The sequence below is a fragment of the Muntiacus reevesi genome, chromosome 3 (genome assembly GCF_963930625.1).
Source record: "Muntiacus reevesi chromosome 3, mMunRee1.1, whole genome shotgun sequence".
Taxonomy (NCBI): Eukaryota; Metazoa; Chordata; class Mammalia; order Artiodactyla; family Cervidae; genus Muntiacus; species Muntiacus reevesi.
In genome coordinates, this window is record NC_089251.1 from 182,304,509 (window position 1) to 182,322,330 (window position 17,822).

General features: G+C 37.1%; 1 protein-coding gene across 1 annotated transcript; it reads right to left on the reverse strand.

The window, feature by feature from the left end:
• Positions 1-1,745: 1,745 nt before the first annotated feature.
• Positions 1,746-16,291, reverse strand: CCDC28A (coiled-coil domain containing 28A). Its single transcript, XM_065931270.1, has 6 exons — positions 16,147-16,291; positions 12,524-12,723; positions 9,180-9,343; positions 8,222-8,376; positions 7,169-7,191; positions 1,746-2,317 (listed from the first exon to the last, which is right to left on the reverse strand). The coding sequence occupies exons 2-6, from the start codon at positions 12,679-12,681 to the stop codon at positions 2,263-2,265; spliced, it is 555 nt and encodes a 184-aa protein (XP_065787342.1). The 5' UTR covers positions 12,682-12,723; positions 16,147-16,291; the 3' UTR covers positions 1,746-2,262.
• Positions 16,292-17,822: the final 1,531 nt, after the last annotated feature.

Consider the following 17,822-nt stretch of genomic DNA (forward strand, 5'->3'; position numbering starts at 1 on the left):
ACAAATGTTAAATGGTTTGCTCTGGTAGTACTTTTAAAAAATCCAATCTTAAGTAAAAATTTTCTACAGTAAACATGTGTGTGAAGTCGCTTCAGTTGTGTCCGACTCTTTGAGACCCTATGGACTGTAGCCCACCAGGCTCCTCAGTCCAAGGGATTCTCCAGGCAAGGATACTGAAGTGGGTTGCCATTTCCTTCTCCAGGGGATCTTCCCTGCTAAGGGATTGAACATGTGTCTCTTGCATCTCCTGCTTCTCTAGGATCGCCTGCATTGGCAGATGGGTTCTTTACCACTAGCGCCACCTGGGAAGGTAAACACATAACAACTGTATAATAAATAATAAATTTTATTCTAACTAGGTTTTGTTCTAATCCAAGTACCTCATGTTTTTTTTCCTGTTGTCTTTTAACATGTTTAAGTTGTGTGAAAGGATACAAATTAGATAAACTAAAAATTTGTCACCTGAGACCCACATAGAGTTCCTTGACACAAAGGACAAATGAACCAACTGAACAAACAAGGTCAATCTACTGCTCTGTCACTAAGCCACAGGAAACAGCTTTTTCTTTACTCTGTCTCAGGACTTATCCAAGAAAAACATGTCAAATGACAGAGTTTCCTTTTGCTATGTCAGACCTAGGATGCTCTTTCCCCTGGAATCCCTATCCGCTTATCCCAACAGAAAAGTTTTGAAGGTTGCATTTAAAGTTCTGGTGACTTTCTCATTTTTAAAAGGGGTATTAAAAAGATTAGATAAAGTGACCAAAATTCTTTCAACTCAGAATGCCAAAATTTACTGAAATTGAGATTTTTAAAAAATAGTGTTCAGTGGGTCCCTGCCCTCCCCCATCTCCATTTAGGTGCTTGTTTCTTCGGCCTGGAAACAAGGTGGAAGAAGCATGGGCCTATTCTACAAGGTGAAGGCAAGTGAGCTATAAGTAGATAAACAAAATGTGGTATATCAATACAACAGAATATGATTCAGCCAGGAAAGGAAGTATTGATACATGCTACAACATGGATAAAACTTGAAATCTTGAAAACATTATAGGAAGTTAAAGAAGCCAGTCACAAAAGCTGTGTATGATATAATTCTATTGATAGAAAATGTCCAGAATTGGCAAATCCATGGAAACAGAAAGTAGATTACTGTTGCCAAGGGCTGAAGGGTTTGGGAGATAGGGAATGACTGCTAATGAGTTTCTGAGGTGATGAAAATGTTCTAGCTAGAATTAAATTATGGTGATGAACGCACAATTCTGAATCTACTAAAAACCAATGAATTACACACTTTAAAAGGGAAAATTTTATGGCATATGAATTATTTCAATAAAGTTATTTAAAAGCTAATGTTAGTATTAATAAGCTACTGACTGCTGAACATTACTGGTGTCAACTATCGTGCTAAGGATCTTATACATACATGTTTTACTTCCTCATTACAACCATTACAAGTTGGTTATTAACCACATTTTTCTAGATTAAAAAAAAAAAAAACCAGGAACTGAGTAAACACACATGAACCTAAAGCTAAGGGGCAGAATGGAGATTCAAACCAAGGTCTAAGTAAGATCAAAGCCCATGCTGTTTTTCATTATATCAATATTTAAATGTGCACAAGGTGTAAGGTTTGCAAGAAAGGTACAGAACCTCAACTTTCTAAATACAGTTTACCCTTGGAGGATTGAGCCAGCCCTTATATTCCCAGACTGAAGACTGTAAGTTGATCTAAAACAGAGAGACTGTTTTTAATTTAAAACAATCACTTTATTAAAAATAGCAAATTTCACAAATATTCATTCAACATTTTGTTGTCACTGGCCACTGGAAAACACACCAGGTGTGTGTACCGATTGTCTAATGTAAACTGAAGCTGGGCTGCCACAAAAAGCCTGTGCATCATCAACTTATCAACAGAGGAATAAGTTTGATGAGCTCAGGAAGGATAAATCCTTCAGCCCCATCAACAACATTTAGCACAGTGCATTTCAAGTATAAACCCATAAGGCAACAATATTAAGCATAGCAGCAAAAGCTCTGTATCACATTTCCTGATTAAGCCTTCAACAAGACCTAGACCTCCAGTTAGGTGAATTATGGCAAGTCAAGTTTACTAAAAGCAGCATGTGAAAGCAATCACTGTATTTGCACTTTAATTACTTTAATTCCTTATTGTGAAAGATGATTCTGCTACTGGATTCAGCTGGAAAAGTAAAGAGTGCTGCTTTTCTTCAAATCACGAGAAAGCAACTGAATTTCATTTTAGCTGGTGGAAGTATTTGGAACATCTTGTGCATCTGCCAAATGGAGTTTTTGTCTGAATTCATCAGTTAAGAACATTTTCATTCTCTAATGAGTACTTCTTTTACATTTCTGGAAATTACATTCAAGAGCTAAGAGACAGAGGTATTAGAAAAAGAAATATGTTTAAACAGAAAGTGCCTATGCTGTTATTGAGGAACTTGGATGTGGTAAGATGGTCTTTAAATGTAGTGAAGTATTTTACTACATCTAGAATTTGAAGACTTAAAAAACTTAACTGGATTAACAAAATTCACTTGAGAAGACAATACCACTTTATGATCCTTGGGAAGATAATTTCTTTTTGAAAGTCCAAAAGAATAAAATAGAAGAAAATCATCACAGTTCTAAAATCTTTTCTATAATCCTCCAACCTATTCTTCAAGAAGACTGGAAATAGGATAGAATTCCTGCAAAATGTATTCCCTATCCTTCTAATCACTGCCTTTCATTTTCCTCTTTCACCTATATGATCCACTTACCACCTGGTTTTCAAGACCCAGTTCAAACAATGATCTGGATATCCTGTGGATAACTAAATGCTAGCAATACACGTGTAGCAGATGTTTGCAAAAAATGTACAGACATGAGCTCTGCTGTCAAAGATATTCTCGGTCGGCTGGAAGGTTGAAATTTAACACATATAAAATGAAATAAGGCAGAATGCTAGTCTGAGGTACAAACAAAATGCTTTATGAATGTGGTCAGCTTGAGTGTTATTTGACAAGGAGAAAGGGGAGGTCAGAGTAACTCTAGGTAGAAAGTACAACCTGAACAAAGGCATTAAGGTGAGCATGAATTTGAGCATCCAGAGAACTAACTTGATGGGAATGAAAATTAATGAAAAACATAATAGGATGAATATGTTGTGATCAAATTATTGAGAGCCTTTAAAAAGTCTGACAGTGAAAAACTTGGTAAGAAACAGGAATGGCAAGATAAAAGTGATGTTTTAGGAAGAATAACTTTTAGTGGCAATGTCTAAAGTCTACAGCAGTACTGTCCAACAGAAATATAATGAAAGCAACAGATATAGTTTTTAAAGTATAATTATTTATATTAATAATTAGGAAATTATTTCACAAGTAATCTTTATAAAAACATTAAGATACTTTGCATCCTTCTTCTCAGTCTAAATCTTTGAAATTAGGTGTGCACATTATACTTATAGCATATTTCAATCCATATTGGACACAAGTCATGTGCTCAGTAGATAACCTGGCTAGTGGTTCTCATATTGAACAGTGCAACTCTAGAGTTTCTAGAGAACAGAAATTTGAAATATTATAGAATCAGGTGATGAGGGTAGAGAATGAAAGAATATAAAACAGAACTGGTAATGCCTGACAACTAACTGTAATTAAGAGATAGCAAGTAATTTCATGTCCCTGTCCAGTTAAATGGCAGACAGTGCCATGACTGATTAGCAATATCTGCTACAGTTATAGAAAGGATTTTTAAATAATCTTGAACATTAAAAAACTAGGGGCGCTGATGACAGGGCTATGTTTGACCACTTATCATCATTCTTAGCAGGCAGAGACTTTTCTACTTGTTCTGTCAGGGACTGTAGCCTTTTCTTAGGCTCTCTAAATAACTAATAAAAATTATTCAATCCTATCTATTGCTCAGCAGATAATAAACTGCTCTTTCTTCTGTATGTAGATTCCAGAAAACACTGCTCACAGATATCCAGGGATATATTTCAATTACCTAAAATCTTTCGGAAGATATTTTAATTATTTTTTTCATAATATATATGGAGGGGAAGAAATACATAAAAATGATTTTCTTCCCTCTCCTTCTCTCTTTTCCAAAGCCCAATACCCTGTAGATTAGAAACCAGTTTTTCTATGTGATGTTCAAATCCCAATATTTTTTTTCAAATGTGTCCTAAGTTCAGCTTAACAACTGGAACATAATATAAAGGATAAAAAGAACACTGCATTGCACCCACCTTCCCCTATTTAATGCCCCAAAATAGTTGAATGCATGTCATTCTGGTGCTCCTAAAAGTTGTTAACAATGAAACATCGTTTCACACTTCACTTTGAGAACCATCTGTAATAGGTGACCCTTACTTAAGACTAACCCTAATAGGTGACCCTTACTTAAGACTAACCAACTTCTGCCTCCCCCATTCAGCTGGGCCTAAGGGGTGACCAGTCACTTTAAGGCAGAAGTAGTATGCATTCTGCCAATGAGACCCACTGCTTTGGAGTCTTTATCTGTAGTTGTCTCTCTCTGGTTTTGTCATTCATGAGTTGGACTCAGGGTCACCCAATGTCCAAGTGTACATACTCAGGAAGGCACTCAGATGTCCAAGATGATCTGCTTATTTAACTTATAAGCAGAGTACATCATGTGAAATACCAGGCTGCATGAATCACAAGCTGCAATCAAGACTGCCGGGAGAAATATCAACAGCCTCAGATATGTAGATGATACCACTCCAGTGGCAGAAAGCAAAGAGGAACTAAAGAGCCTCTTGAGAGTGAAAGAGGAGAGTGAAAAAGCTGGCTTGAAACTCAACATCCAAAAATCTAAGATTATGGCATCTGGTCCCTTCACTTCATGGAAAATAGATCGGAAAAAAGTGGAAAGAGTGATAGATTTTACCTTCTTGGGCTGCAAAATCACTGAGGACAGTGACTTCAGCCATGAAATTAAAAGACACTTGTTCCTTGGAAGGAAAGCTATGACAAACCTTAGACAGTATAGTAAAAAGAAGAGCCATCATTTTGCCTACCAAGGTCCGTATAGTCAAAAATATGGTTTTCCTAGCAGCCATGTACAGATGTGAGAGTTGGACTATAAAGAAGGATGAGCACTGAAGAATTCATGCTTTTGAATTGTGGTACTGGAGAAGACTCTTGAGAGTTCCTTGGACAGCAAGGAGATCAAACCAGTCAATCCTAAAGGAAATCAACCCTGAATATTAATTGGGAGGACTGATGCTGAGGCTGAAGCTCCAATACTTCGGCCACCTGATGTGAAGAGCCAACTCATTAAAAAGACTCTGATGCTGGGAAAGATTGAAGACAGGAGGAGAAGGGGACGACAGAGGATAAGAAGGTTGGATTGCATCACTGACTCAATGGACATGAGTTTGAGCAAGCTCTGAGAGACAGTGAAAGACAGGGAAGCCTGGCATGCTGCAGTCCATGGGATCACAAAGAGTCTGACATGACTTAGTGACTGAACAGAAACAACAACTGATTATAGAGAGGAAAACTAGGAGGGGAAAGTGTGATTACAGAGAGAACATTTATTAATGATGAGGAAACTAAGGTTGCCAGGCTTTGGTCAAGGTTACAGTTGCTTACCAAGATTTGAAACCAAGCAATCCAAAGCCCATGTTCTTGTACTCTACCACCATGCCTTGTTTAAATGTGGGGGTTGAACTGAGAAAGTTGGTGAGACAAGTAAGTCTAAATATTTAACAAAAACTCAGATAAGAGGATAGCAATTCTGTGTCATAAGCATACAAGAAAGGATATAAAGCATAGAATATGAAGCTTAAAACAAATACAAAGGAACTTCCCTCGTGGTCCAGTGGCTAAAACCCCACACTTTCAATGCAGGGACCTGGGTTCAATCCCTGGTCAGGAAACTAGATCCCACATGTTGCAACTAAGACCCAGTGCAGTCAAATAAATAAATAGATAAAAATATTTTTATAAAAAGAATATTAAAAAAGAACTAGGAACTACCCCTAGTGAAAAACCTCCTAATTAACTCATATCTTACCCCTGTATTAAAGTCTTTCTTGATAATGATATCTCACATCCATATCTCCCTACAGTTTATGTGGCTTCTTAAAACTGTATTTTCTTCATCTATAAAATGAAGGGTAGAACCACCTACTTTCAAGGTAGGATCAAATGAGATAATGCATGTAAAATGCTTCATATAATACTTGGAGAATAACAGGTATTCAATAAAGGTTAGATATTAGTTACTACTACTGGATTTATATATATCTTCCTATTTCTTCATTGTTGTTATTATACAATTTAGCAATTAGAAATAGTACATTTTATAGCAATAATAGCAAAATACTTTTAAAATATATAGTCTATAACATATAGTTTGGAAATTTTCATATACACATCATTACATGTAGCAATTACCTCAAATTACAGAGGACACTCTAAGATGTTAAACAATCTACCAAAATTTACATTAGCAAAATGTGGAACCAAATTTTGAAAATCAAATCTCTTGACTCTATAACCAGTATCCTTACCAGTATCTCATTATTTGGTTCAAAGAGATGCCTAACTTCATTTTTTTTTATTCTTACATACCTCATATTGTGCCTATCACTACATTCAAAAATACATTTTAAAAAGTTCTTGAAATAACTGCTCTAAATTAGAATGTCAAAACATGAATATTTTACATGTGCCTCGGTGATTTTCTTTAAGTTAACCTCATTATACACCTTTCTTAATGCATCTAATTCTAACATTATATTTAGTGTAGTCTATTATGTCTGCTATCCCACTTCCATTTACCTTAAGAGTCTAAGATTCAAAATAATGTATATGGCAACTAGGCTAATTCTTAATTCTTTTGATTTCTTAATTCTTATATTCTTAATTCTTATATCTTATTTCTTAATTCTTATTCTTTAAAATATTTAAAATTTTGTTTTAAAATTCCAAAAATAATACAAAGCAAAGCACAAATGATAGAAAAACAAATTTTAAGCATACAAAACAATTAGGAAATTCCATTTAGAAACCAAAAGGAAAAAGAGATGGCCCCAGTAAATAATAGTAGGTTTCTTCACTTGATTAGTACTATTCACCAAAAATTATAATCTGTAAACTTTTCACTGCTGATACTAAGCAAAGGATACATGGAAGAATTCAATTCTTCTAGCTGTAAACACAAAGCAACAAATTTAATTTTCATTTTTATAACATAAATATCACAAGTAGATAATTGTTAATCAGATATTAAAGAAATTATTTCTCATTTAAACTTTCTTTAAATAAAAAAACAAAAGATTAAAGAACTTTCTAAAACTTTTTAGACTGAGAAAGTCACTTAAAATAATAATAAAGTAGCTTTAGTATTTATGAAATAAGAATATGAGAAAAGAGTTAAAACCATGTGATAAAAAAGAAGCTTTATAAGTATTCTTAAAACCAGTCTTAACTATAATCATCTCTGATAGTTTTTAAAAGAAAGAAGTTGCCATTTTAATGATCAAAATCTTTAAAAACTTTATGAATTACAAAAAGATTTCACATGATACTCAGTTTTTAGTAGCAGGTAGAATTAACCATTCCTATTTTACAGAGAGAAATATCTGAGTTACAAAAACATTAAATTGCCTAAAGTTATACAGTTCTATGGAGACCCTGGACTAAATTACAATAAACACCAAATGTATATGCAACTACCACCTGAGTAATTAATACAAAATGTATTAATCATGCTAGGATCTTTTGAGATACTATCTTTTATATCTTAAGATCCTTTACATATGTACAGAAGCAAATATTTTTACTTTTAGATTTGCCAGCATCTCAGAAAATATGCTTAGATGTAAATATAATTTCCTTTGAATAAATTTCTTTTAAAAAAGAGTGTATGTTACACTAAGTGAAAGAATCCAGACATATATAGTCACATATTTTATGATTTCCATTTATATGAAATGTGCAGAGTAGGCAAATCTATAGAGACAGAAGATAAATTGGTGGTTGCTACGGGATGGTGAGAGGGGAGAATGGAGAGGTATAGGCTTTCTTTCTGGAGTGATGAAAATGTTCTGAACTTAGATGTGGTGATGTCTGCACAGCTTTGTGAGTATACCAAAAATCACTGAATTTACACTTTAAAATGATTACCATGGTGAATTTTATCTCAAAAATTCTGACTAAAAAAAGAGGATGGTACTCACATCAGACAGAAGCCTCTCCAGATTAGAGTCACTGGCTGCTTTTCTCTTATCCTCGGGAAGTTCTTCTAACTCCCCATAGAGCTCCAAGTTCAAGCGAGCTAATTTCTCCTGCATTCCCCGAACATGTTCCATCTGTTCAATGGAACATTCATTTCCTAGGGGAACATTCCAGAATATTAATAAAGATTAGGATAGGTTAAACTAACTGTCTTGAGGAAAAACTTCTAAAGTCTAGGTACATAAGATAAATCAGTTTTCTTTCTTTTGTAAATTACATTGTAATGACTGCATATTTTCTGCGTAAAATTATAAATCAAATCCCTGATCAAGAAAACAACAACAATCTAAAACATGATCAGGCATTAAAAAATTATATAGAAAACATTTTTTAAGTAAAAGAATGCTTTTAGCTAAAAAAAATTTTTTTAAATAGTAATATCATATATAGAAGTTAACACCATCTATTCATGTCCTAGTTGACAAATACCATTAGAATTAAGTAACCCAGCATTTTATAATAATCTGAGTGAAATTAAGAGTCTTATAAGAACTTCAGCCATGAAATTCTTAAAAATCAGGACTCATGAACAATAAACAAGTTTAGGCTTCAAAAAAAAATAATCGAGTGTTTCTAAATTGAAAACTAAGTCTAAAATATTTTAATTGACAAAGAATGTCCCTGTTGTTTGTTACACTTTCAAGAGACCTAATCCATCAACAGCAATCCTACTTTAACATTTCGACTAATCAACCCTTGTTAAAAAATCTTTTCTCCTGAAAGTTTAAAAAGCAAATTATATCCCATGACAAATGCAATCTAGGATGATTGCACTTTATGCCTCTGGACTTTTTAATTAAAAAAAAACTGACACTTTAAAAAGGAATGACAAATACATGCAGAAAATATGATGCCAACATCTTGAGAAGAAAAACAGTGGAAAGAAGCACTGTATATTACCGAAAGCTTGGAGTTTTCCAGAGTGGAAGTCATTTAAAAGGCTGAGGAGGCCCCTTTCCATTTCCTGGACATCGGAGACATCGGTGAGGAAGGAGTGCTGGATTGGGGTTGACTGGGCACCTTTGCCTTCTCCACCTTGAGGTTTGGCCTTTTCTTTCGTCACTCTGTTAAAAGGATGCAATAAAAAAAAATAATTGCATATGATTATCTTTAAAAAGAGATAATTCTATTTTTTCAGGTTGTTCTAGATTCAGCAAAATTAGTGAGTTAAATGGAATTTCCATAGAAACGAGACATAAGGATAAAAACAATGCTAAGTAAAACCAGTCATTTCAAGGCAGAAACCAGCAGAACAGACTGAAAATCTCAAACAAATGTAAACTAGAACTATTAAGGTATATACAAATTTTGAGTAATATATCTTCGTGCTCAGCCGCTCAGTCATGTCCAACTCTTTGCGACCCATGGACTGTAGCCTGCCAGGTTCTTCTGTCCTTGGAATTCTCCAGGCAAGAATACTGGAGTGGGTTGCCATTTCCTCCTCCAGGGGAAATTCTTTTCCTCCAGTATCGAATTCTTTAGATATGCAATAAATAAATAAATAACTGAAAAGAGAATTAGTAAGTCTTCTTACTAGCGTTATGTTTCATATTTCACTTCTCAGGAAACATTCTGCTTTCTCATCTAAACTTTATCCCAGTTGTTCCCCGAACTATGGGTTGTCCAGTAAGTGGTTATGGGGCCCCCACTCTGTAGCTGACTTGGTGCCAGACACTGAGTACATGAACATGCGCAGGACATCAGTTAGTGTACTGAAGCGTGCCCAGTCTTCAGAGAAAGACAGACATAATTTCACAATCATAATGTGATGGAGTGGTAAAATCTGTTACCATCCTTGAGTCTCCCAGCTTCCTATGTTCCCATGTGCAGGCAGGAAGTCCTATAGATTGTATCCATAATGCTCTCTACAAGCTCTCTAGTTCTCTCCTTCTCCACTGCTACTATTCTTTGAACGATTCCAACAGCTTCCCAACTGGTCTCCCTGCCTGTGTCTTGTCTGAGTCCCCCTTCCTTGCCCACAGAGCAGTCAAGTCAGTTTTAAAAAGTAATATCAGACCATATAATTGACTTAACTCAAACCCTTGAGTAGGCCAATAACTTTCAGGAATCCTATTCTCTCTTGTTCTGTCGATGCTCCAGACATTCTGAATCTCTTTTGCTTCCTAGAAATCCGTTCTCTCATCTGCTTTCTGCTAATCCTCTGCCTACATTAGCATCTTTCCCCAGCCCCCCACTGCCATCTTTGCCAGGCTACTTCCCACACATCCTTTACATGTGATTTCCTCCGGAAGGCCCTTTCAGAACCCTTAGTAGAAATGATTCTTATTATACATGTCTAGCATATCCCAGGCTCCCAAACACTTGAGTGATGGTGCTACACACATTGAGATACGGGAACAAAGAGAAAGAACAGTTCATTCAGCCTAGGGACAGCAGAGGAAACGTGAAAGGTGGTATGTGAGTGAAGGCTCAAAGACTAAGTGGGAACAGGGGTTACTTTTATAACCCCAAGGCATGCTACAGATCCTGAAGTACACATATACTGCGCACTCAATTAGTTTCTGCATAAGGTTGCGTGAAGACGTCTTCCCCACAACTCGACGCACTACAAATTTGGGTCAGACGAATAGGATGGGCTGTGGGTGTGGGGGGCATGTGGCAAGACAAACTAATTCTCTGGAAATCAACGTAGAACACATGGGCTGTGGAGAGTAGGTCAGTAACAGTTCTTCACAAAGCAAGATTTGTAATTTTATGTTACAAATGATGATATTAGATATATTAAATGATATATGATATTAGAGCGCTACTCTAGCGCTGTCCAAGACCTGTACCATCCCTATTACCTGTGAGCTTACTAGAAATGCTTATCTGAAGCCCCATCCCAGACTAACTGATTCAGAAACTACATTTTAAAATGATCCCCAGGAGATTCATACTCACATTAAAATCTGAGATAAACTGCTACAGAATATAAGGTCTTGGTGTAGCAAATTGTTTTTCTTTCAAACTGGAAGCTTTATCCAAGTGTTTTGCATCAGTTCATCATTTAACAATCCTCTCAAAAAAGAAAATATTAATCTGTCCCTTCCTACTTCAGGTTTTTTGGTCATGTCATGCGGTCTCACTTTATTTTAAAATAATTCAATTAAAAAGTACCCACTGAAATTACACTTTGTGCCAAGTCCCACTCTAAATACTGTCTGGCACATAAACCCCAGGCCTCAGGAAGCCTACATTCTAGAATGGTGTATAGGAATAAAAGTACTAGGTAGAAAATGACAATGAGCTACAAATAAACTGATGCAAAAATTTGGAAAAAGGAGTGATCTCCTTGCAAATCTCTTGGCCCTCTTTTTCCACCAACCATAACCATATTCAAAATCTGACTCTAAATTAAACTCCTCCAGAAGGAAAACTCCTTTCCAGTCGGATAATGTACTTAAAAGAAGTCCTTATAACTCCTGTTGTTTTTCATTTAGTCCTTATTGGAATGTTCTTTTCCAAGTGTCTCTGGCTATGTCTCTTTGGCTTCCTCAAAGAGTGTAAGATCATCACCAAGACAGCCCTCTTGTCTTTTGTGTAAATCTAGCAGCTACAAAGTGTCACAGTGTTACTTCCTTAACTGACTCTCATGATGAACTTGCAACTGGAAGTTTATTTAATCATAATTATCTAAAGGATGGAGGTTATGAAGTGCTTTTTCTCTAAAGATATTATCTTGCTTTCCAAATATCTAGCACTACAAAATACATATATGCATCAGTAATATGTAACACATTCAAACTTGTCCTCCGTTTTCTTTCAAGTCTTAAGACAAATGATGTTCACCAAATGTTAATAATGATTACTTCCAGGTGGTGGAATTTTAGTGTTCTTCTGTTCTTTGAATTTTCCCTGTGTTTAAATATTTACAATAAATACAAATCATTTCTATTAAAACGATGAATTCATTATTTAAAAAAAAAAACTACTAAAGCACAAATATTCAGTTTAAAAAACAACCACCACATACCTCTTTTCCATTTCTGGCTAGCTCATCAACTTTGTCTACAAGTTCTTTTGCTCTGTATATTTTAATATGAGACAAAGAGCCTTAAAGCCAATCATTCATTCTGCATTTTCTAATCTCTGTATACTGTAACCTTCATAAAATTTTTTCTAAATCACATATAGTATGTGCCTCAAAAGTCAAACCAAGATAAAAATGTTATAAGATTGAGTGGATTTAGTATTTACTTTAATAGCATTTTGCTATAATAATGTAAAAGAAAAGAAGTCACCTTTTTAACTTTGGTCGCTGTGAAGTTGACTGGGATGCAGGATTTGAAAACCCCGTGCTTTTACTAACTGGAATGGCATTTTTTTTGGTATTAACAACCTGAGTAGAGTGGGCACTAAAAGACTTAGGACTTCTTCTCTTCACTTTGCGCTCCTCCATTGTTTTAAGTTCCTTATTGCACCCAGGCCAGCTTCTTATGACCTAAGGAAATACAGCAGATTTATACACATATGCTAGAAGATGCCAAAATGAAAGGGGTTCAAAGACCCACTTTACAGGCTGAAAGATGATCAAGAATTTCAGAGATCATTAAAGTTAGAAAAAGGATCCTTGAGCTTCATTTTACTAAATACACAGAAGCCCTAACCAAAACTGCCTGTTAGACAAAAAATTTTGTTCATCATTTTACTAATTCATCCTACAAATATTTACTCTCTTCCACATGTCAGACACTATGTTGGGCATTAGTGAGACAGTACTGAGCAACACAAAGTCCTTGCCCTCAAAAAACCTATATTGTTATAGAAGGGGTATGACACCTAAACACCAAACAAATCATTCAGCCTGCATCAAGCCTAAGGTGGTCTTTAGGTTTCCCTTCTAAAACGTATTCTTTGAAAAAGGAGCTAGATTCAAACAGATGTAAAACTGACATAGGTACCTGCATTTTAACTAGCAACCAGAAACCTTATTTCAATTACCACATAGAAATTCAGTTTCTCCCAAAAGATAATACTGATTCTATTTCCTTGACAAAAAACTGTTCTGTAAAATTAAACTTGTTCCATGACTATTTTGAATTTACTTTCTCTATTTCCAAGGAAACATGAAACTTTATTATATACATTTAGTTTGCTAATATAAAAAAAGTTCAGTTCAGTTGCTCAGTTGTGTCCAACTCTTTGCAAACCCATGGACTGCAGCACACCAGGCTTCCCTGTCCATCACCAACTCCCAGAGCTTGCTCAAACTCATGTCCATCGAGTCAGTGATGCCATCCAACCATCTCATCCTCTGTCATCCTCTTCTCCTCCTGCCTTCAATCTTTCCCAGCATCAGGGTCTTTTCAAATGAGTCAGTCCTTTGCATCAGGTGGCCAAGGTATTGGAGTTCCAGCTTCAGCATCAGTTCTTCCAATGAATATTCAGGACTGATTTCCTTTAGGATTGACTGGTTGGATCTCCTTGCAGTCCAAGGGATTCTCAAGAGTCTTCTCCAACACCAGAGTTCAAAGGCATCAATTCTTCAGCACTCAGCTTTCTTTACAGTCCAACTCTCACATCCATTCATGACCACTGGAAAAACCATAGCCTTGACTAGACAGACCTTTGTTGGCAAAGTAATGTCTCTGCTTTTTAATATGCTGTCTAGGTTGATTATAGCTTTTCTTCCAAGGAGCAAGCGTCTTTTAAATTCATGGCTGCAGTCTCTCACTGTTTTCATTGTTTCTCCATCTATTTGCCATGAAGTGATGGGACCAGACACCATGATCTTAGTTTTTTTTTTTTTTTATGATCTTAGTTTTTTTAATGTTGAGTTTTAAGCCAACTTTTGCACTCTCCTCTTTCACTTTCATCAAGAGGCTCTTTAGTTTTTCTTTGCTTTCTGCCATAAGGGTGGTGCATTTGCATATCTGAAGTTATTGATATTTCTCCCGGCAATCTTGATTCCAACTTGTACTTCATCCAGCCTGGCATTTCACATGATGTACTCTGCATATAAGTTAAAAAAGCAGGTTGACAACATACAGCCTTGATGTACTCCTTTCCTGATTTGGAACCAGTCTGTTGTTCCACATCCGGTTCTAACTGTTGCTTCCTGACCTGCATACAGATTTCTTAGGAGGAAGGTCAGGTTGTCTGATATTCCCATCTCTTTAAGAATTTCCCACAGTTTGTTGTGATCCACATAGCTAAAGGCTTTGGCATAGTCAATAAAGCAGAAGTAGATGTTTTTCTGGAACTCTCTTGCTTTTTCAATGATCCAACGAATGCTGGCAATTTGATCTTTGGTTTCTCTGCCTTTTCTAAATCCAGCTTGAACATCTGAAAGTTCATGGTAATGCTGGCAATTTGATCTTTGGTTCCTCTGCCTTTTCTAAATCCAACTTGAACATCTGAAAGTTCATGGTTCACATACTTCCAAGAAAGGCAATGCCAAAGAATGTTCATTTAAAAAGTTACACTATGAAATTACAGTTGGTTTTTCCAGAGAGAATATATATGAAAGTGAAAGTTGCTGACTCTGTGACCCCATGGACCCATGTAATTCTCTAGGCCAGAATAGTGGAGTGGGTAGCCTTTCCCTTCCCTTTTCCAGGGGATCTTCCCAACCCAGGGATCAAACCCAGGTGTCCCGCACTGCAGGTGGATTCTTTACCAGCTGAGCCACAAGGGAATTTACCCAGTACTTTCCCTTAACTTTATGTATTAACCAGCTTTATCTTCCTAATAGCCACCTATCTAAAAACATCCTTCTACATTTCCTTTTTACTTATGCATAAATTCAACTCTTCCTAATTATATTGTTTCATGTATCATAAGATGAGAAATGGTTACTTGTCTCATCGCATGGCAAAAAGCCTTAGGAGCATTACGTCTTGACTATGCTGTGTTGAATTTAATCATTCTATGACCATTCAATGGAGAAGGAAATGGCAACCCACTCCAGTATTCTTGCTTGGAAAATCTCATGGACAGAGGAGCCTGGTGGGCTATGGTCTTTGGGGTCTTAAAGAGTCTTCTGACACAACTTAGCAACTAAACAGCAATGACCATTCAAAAAGACTCAAATACATTGATATCACTCCTAAAGTAATTACTTGAGAATTTTAATCAAAACAACTTTTGTGTGTGTGTGCTACTAGCACTGTTATTAAACCAATGAACTCAGTTTATTCCGCTGATTCTAGACAATCATAACTGGAGCTAAACTGCCAAAGAACCAAAGGCTGTAAAGGAAAGGCTGTATTGCCCAGTCTGTAAGCGCAGAGAACAAACTGCTTAAATCTTGGTTAACGGTTCTTCCTTTAAGAAGCATTCTCAGTAACAGAACAGACCTTCTGGGGTTGGTTCGGCATGCAACACAAGTTAAATGTTTAAAAAATAACTGAACACAGACGATGGGATATCAGTTCTTCAGAGGCAAGGATCTTATACATTTATGCTACATATAAACACACTGGTTTTTTAATTTAATGATGCTTATATACAGTTGGTGATACAAGAAGGAAAAAAAAAAAAGAAAGCTAGGAAGTAAAGCAAAGCAAATAAACCAAGAGTGGTCTAAACTAAGATGTTCTGAGGGGGAAGGGCTCGAAAATTACCCGTGTTGGGAAGGTAACATCAATACTACAAGAGCACCGAAATTCCTCCTGTATACCAATCAACAAGGACCCTTTCAGAAAAGACCTTCACAGAACACAGCTCGTAGTCTTTTGAGAGCCAGGAACTCACAGCCTCCAAGAAAGATCACGAGAAGTCTCTTTAGACTTCACCTCATTTCCCTTCCGCAATCAGCCGTCACGGAGATCCTTCACCGCCCAGAATCCAGTAGTGGCCAGAGACAGTGATGGGAGGGGCCTACAAGGGACACAGCGGAGGTGCCTTTGTTTCCACGTCATACCTGAGGAGCAAGGGGATCGCAGTTCTCTTCACCCTGCAAAGGCCCCGGGGCCTCTGAAGCCACCGCCGCAGCCGCCGATGCTACCGCTGCAGCCCGAGCCGGGGTCACATCCCGGACCTCGCGCCTCCACAGCGCTCTTTGTTTACGGAAGTGACGTAGGAGGCAGAGCTCCGTGCCCGAGGCGGGGGCCCCGCCTCTTCCGGAACCACCTGTGCGCTCTCTTCTACGGCGCCGGCATCACATTGCTTCCCTTATCCTGCCTTCGACTGTAAGTTCGACGAGCACAGAAAGGAAGACACATAGACGGGCTTTTATTTGGGACTCAATGGCCCAGAAGCGGGGAGGATAAGGAGGGTAAGTGTGAAGGCAAGAACCGGAAATATACCTTTTCCGGAAGCTGCCCCGCCCCCTCAGTGAGCGTAATCTCCCACGCACTACAATTCCCAGCAAGCTGTTCGAACAAGCTTGGAGGCGGAACCAGAGTGTCGCCATAGCAACTGTTCAGGATTGTTTCTGAAACTTCACCAGGATCAGTCCGGATCAGTTCAGTTCAATTCAGTTCAGTCGCTCAGTCGTGTCCGACTTAAAGTAAATCAGTTTTGGTGGGAAGGCAGCGTGAAAAACCGTGATTCCGTTTAGCGACCCTGATGCTGAGCCCTTAAATGGAATTCTATTACTGCTACTATTACTTTTAGTCATTTGACACGTTAACTGTAAACCTCACTAAAATCTATAAGGTAGGTGTTAGAATCTGCGTTTCGAAATGAAGAATATGACACTGAAAAAGGCTGGTAAATCCACGTCTCTCTTTCGCCAAGGCTGTTCCTCTCTACACACACTGCCTCTGGAGAAGGAATTGAGAACTGAGAGAGAGCGAACTCTCCTAAGTGAGGGGCGAATCCGTGTTTCATTCCCTAGTCTGGATAGCCTTCTATCCAGATGTGGGGGATGGGGATGGGGAGGTTTTAGATTCATAAACTGTTAGACTGAAGAGACGAGAGAGTAGCACTTACTTCTCCCTCATTGCTAGTGAGGAAACTGTATCCGGCATCATATCCATGCCAGATACGCAAAGCAAAGATGAACGCAGTTATCCTGGTTTCTAGTTTTACATGAATACTATTATATTTTGTATATTGATCTACAACTTGACTTGCCACCCAATTATGTGTTTTTTGAGATCTTTTTACATGAATACAGAAGGCTAGACTTCATTTGTTAATCATACCGTATTCTATCAAATAGGCTTACTCCAAATTCTTTGAGAATTCCCATAATGGTGGGTGTTTTTGTTTTCCCATTTTTTTGCTGTTACAAGCAATGCTGTAGTGTGATCTTCTCAATATCTGTTCTCAGTATCTCAGCTCATCTCTGAATTGTCTTATCTGTGTGAGCAGAGCTTATAAACAGGTTTAATTTTGAGCTATTTCAACCCATTTATTTATCATCCCAATAATAAATGGGAAGATCTGATCACACTAGATCTGCACTGTAGGCTGGCAACAGTAGTTCAAGCTCAAGAGCAGCTGACTCTTAGATACGTTCAGGTGATCTCTGTTTTTCTCTAAGACCCATGCATTTAGTACCCATCTAAGCCCTGTGACATTTGCATTTGCAACCCCAGATATAACATAAGGGCACAAGAAGGTATTCTTTCAAATTACATAGTTCCATGT

Coding starts and splice junctions, on each gene's coding strand:
- CCDC28A (XM_065931270.1), bottom strand. CDS start 12,681: ATGGAGGAGCGCAAAGTGAAGAGAAGAAGTCCTAAGTCTTTTAGTGCC. Junction 9,344..12,523: donor CAGCGACCAAAGTTAAAAAG/GTGACTTCTTTT, acceptor TCCTTTTAACAG/AGTGACGAAAGAAAAGGCCA. Junction 7,192..8,221: donor TGGAGAGGCTTCTGTCTGAT/GTGAGTACCATC, acceptor TTGTGTTTACAG/CTAGAAGAATTGAATTCTTC.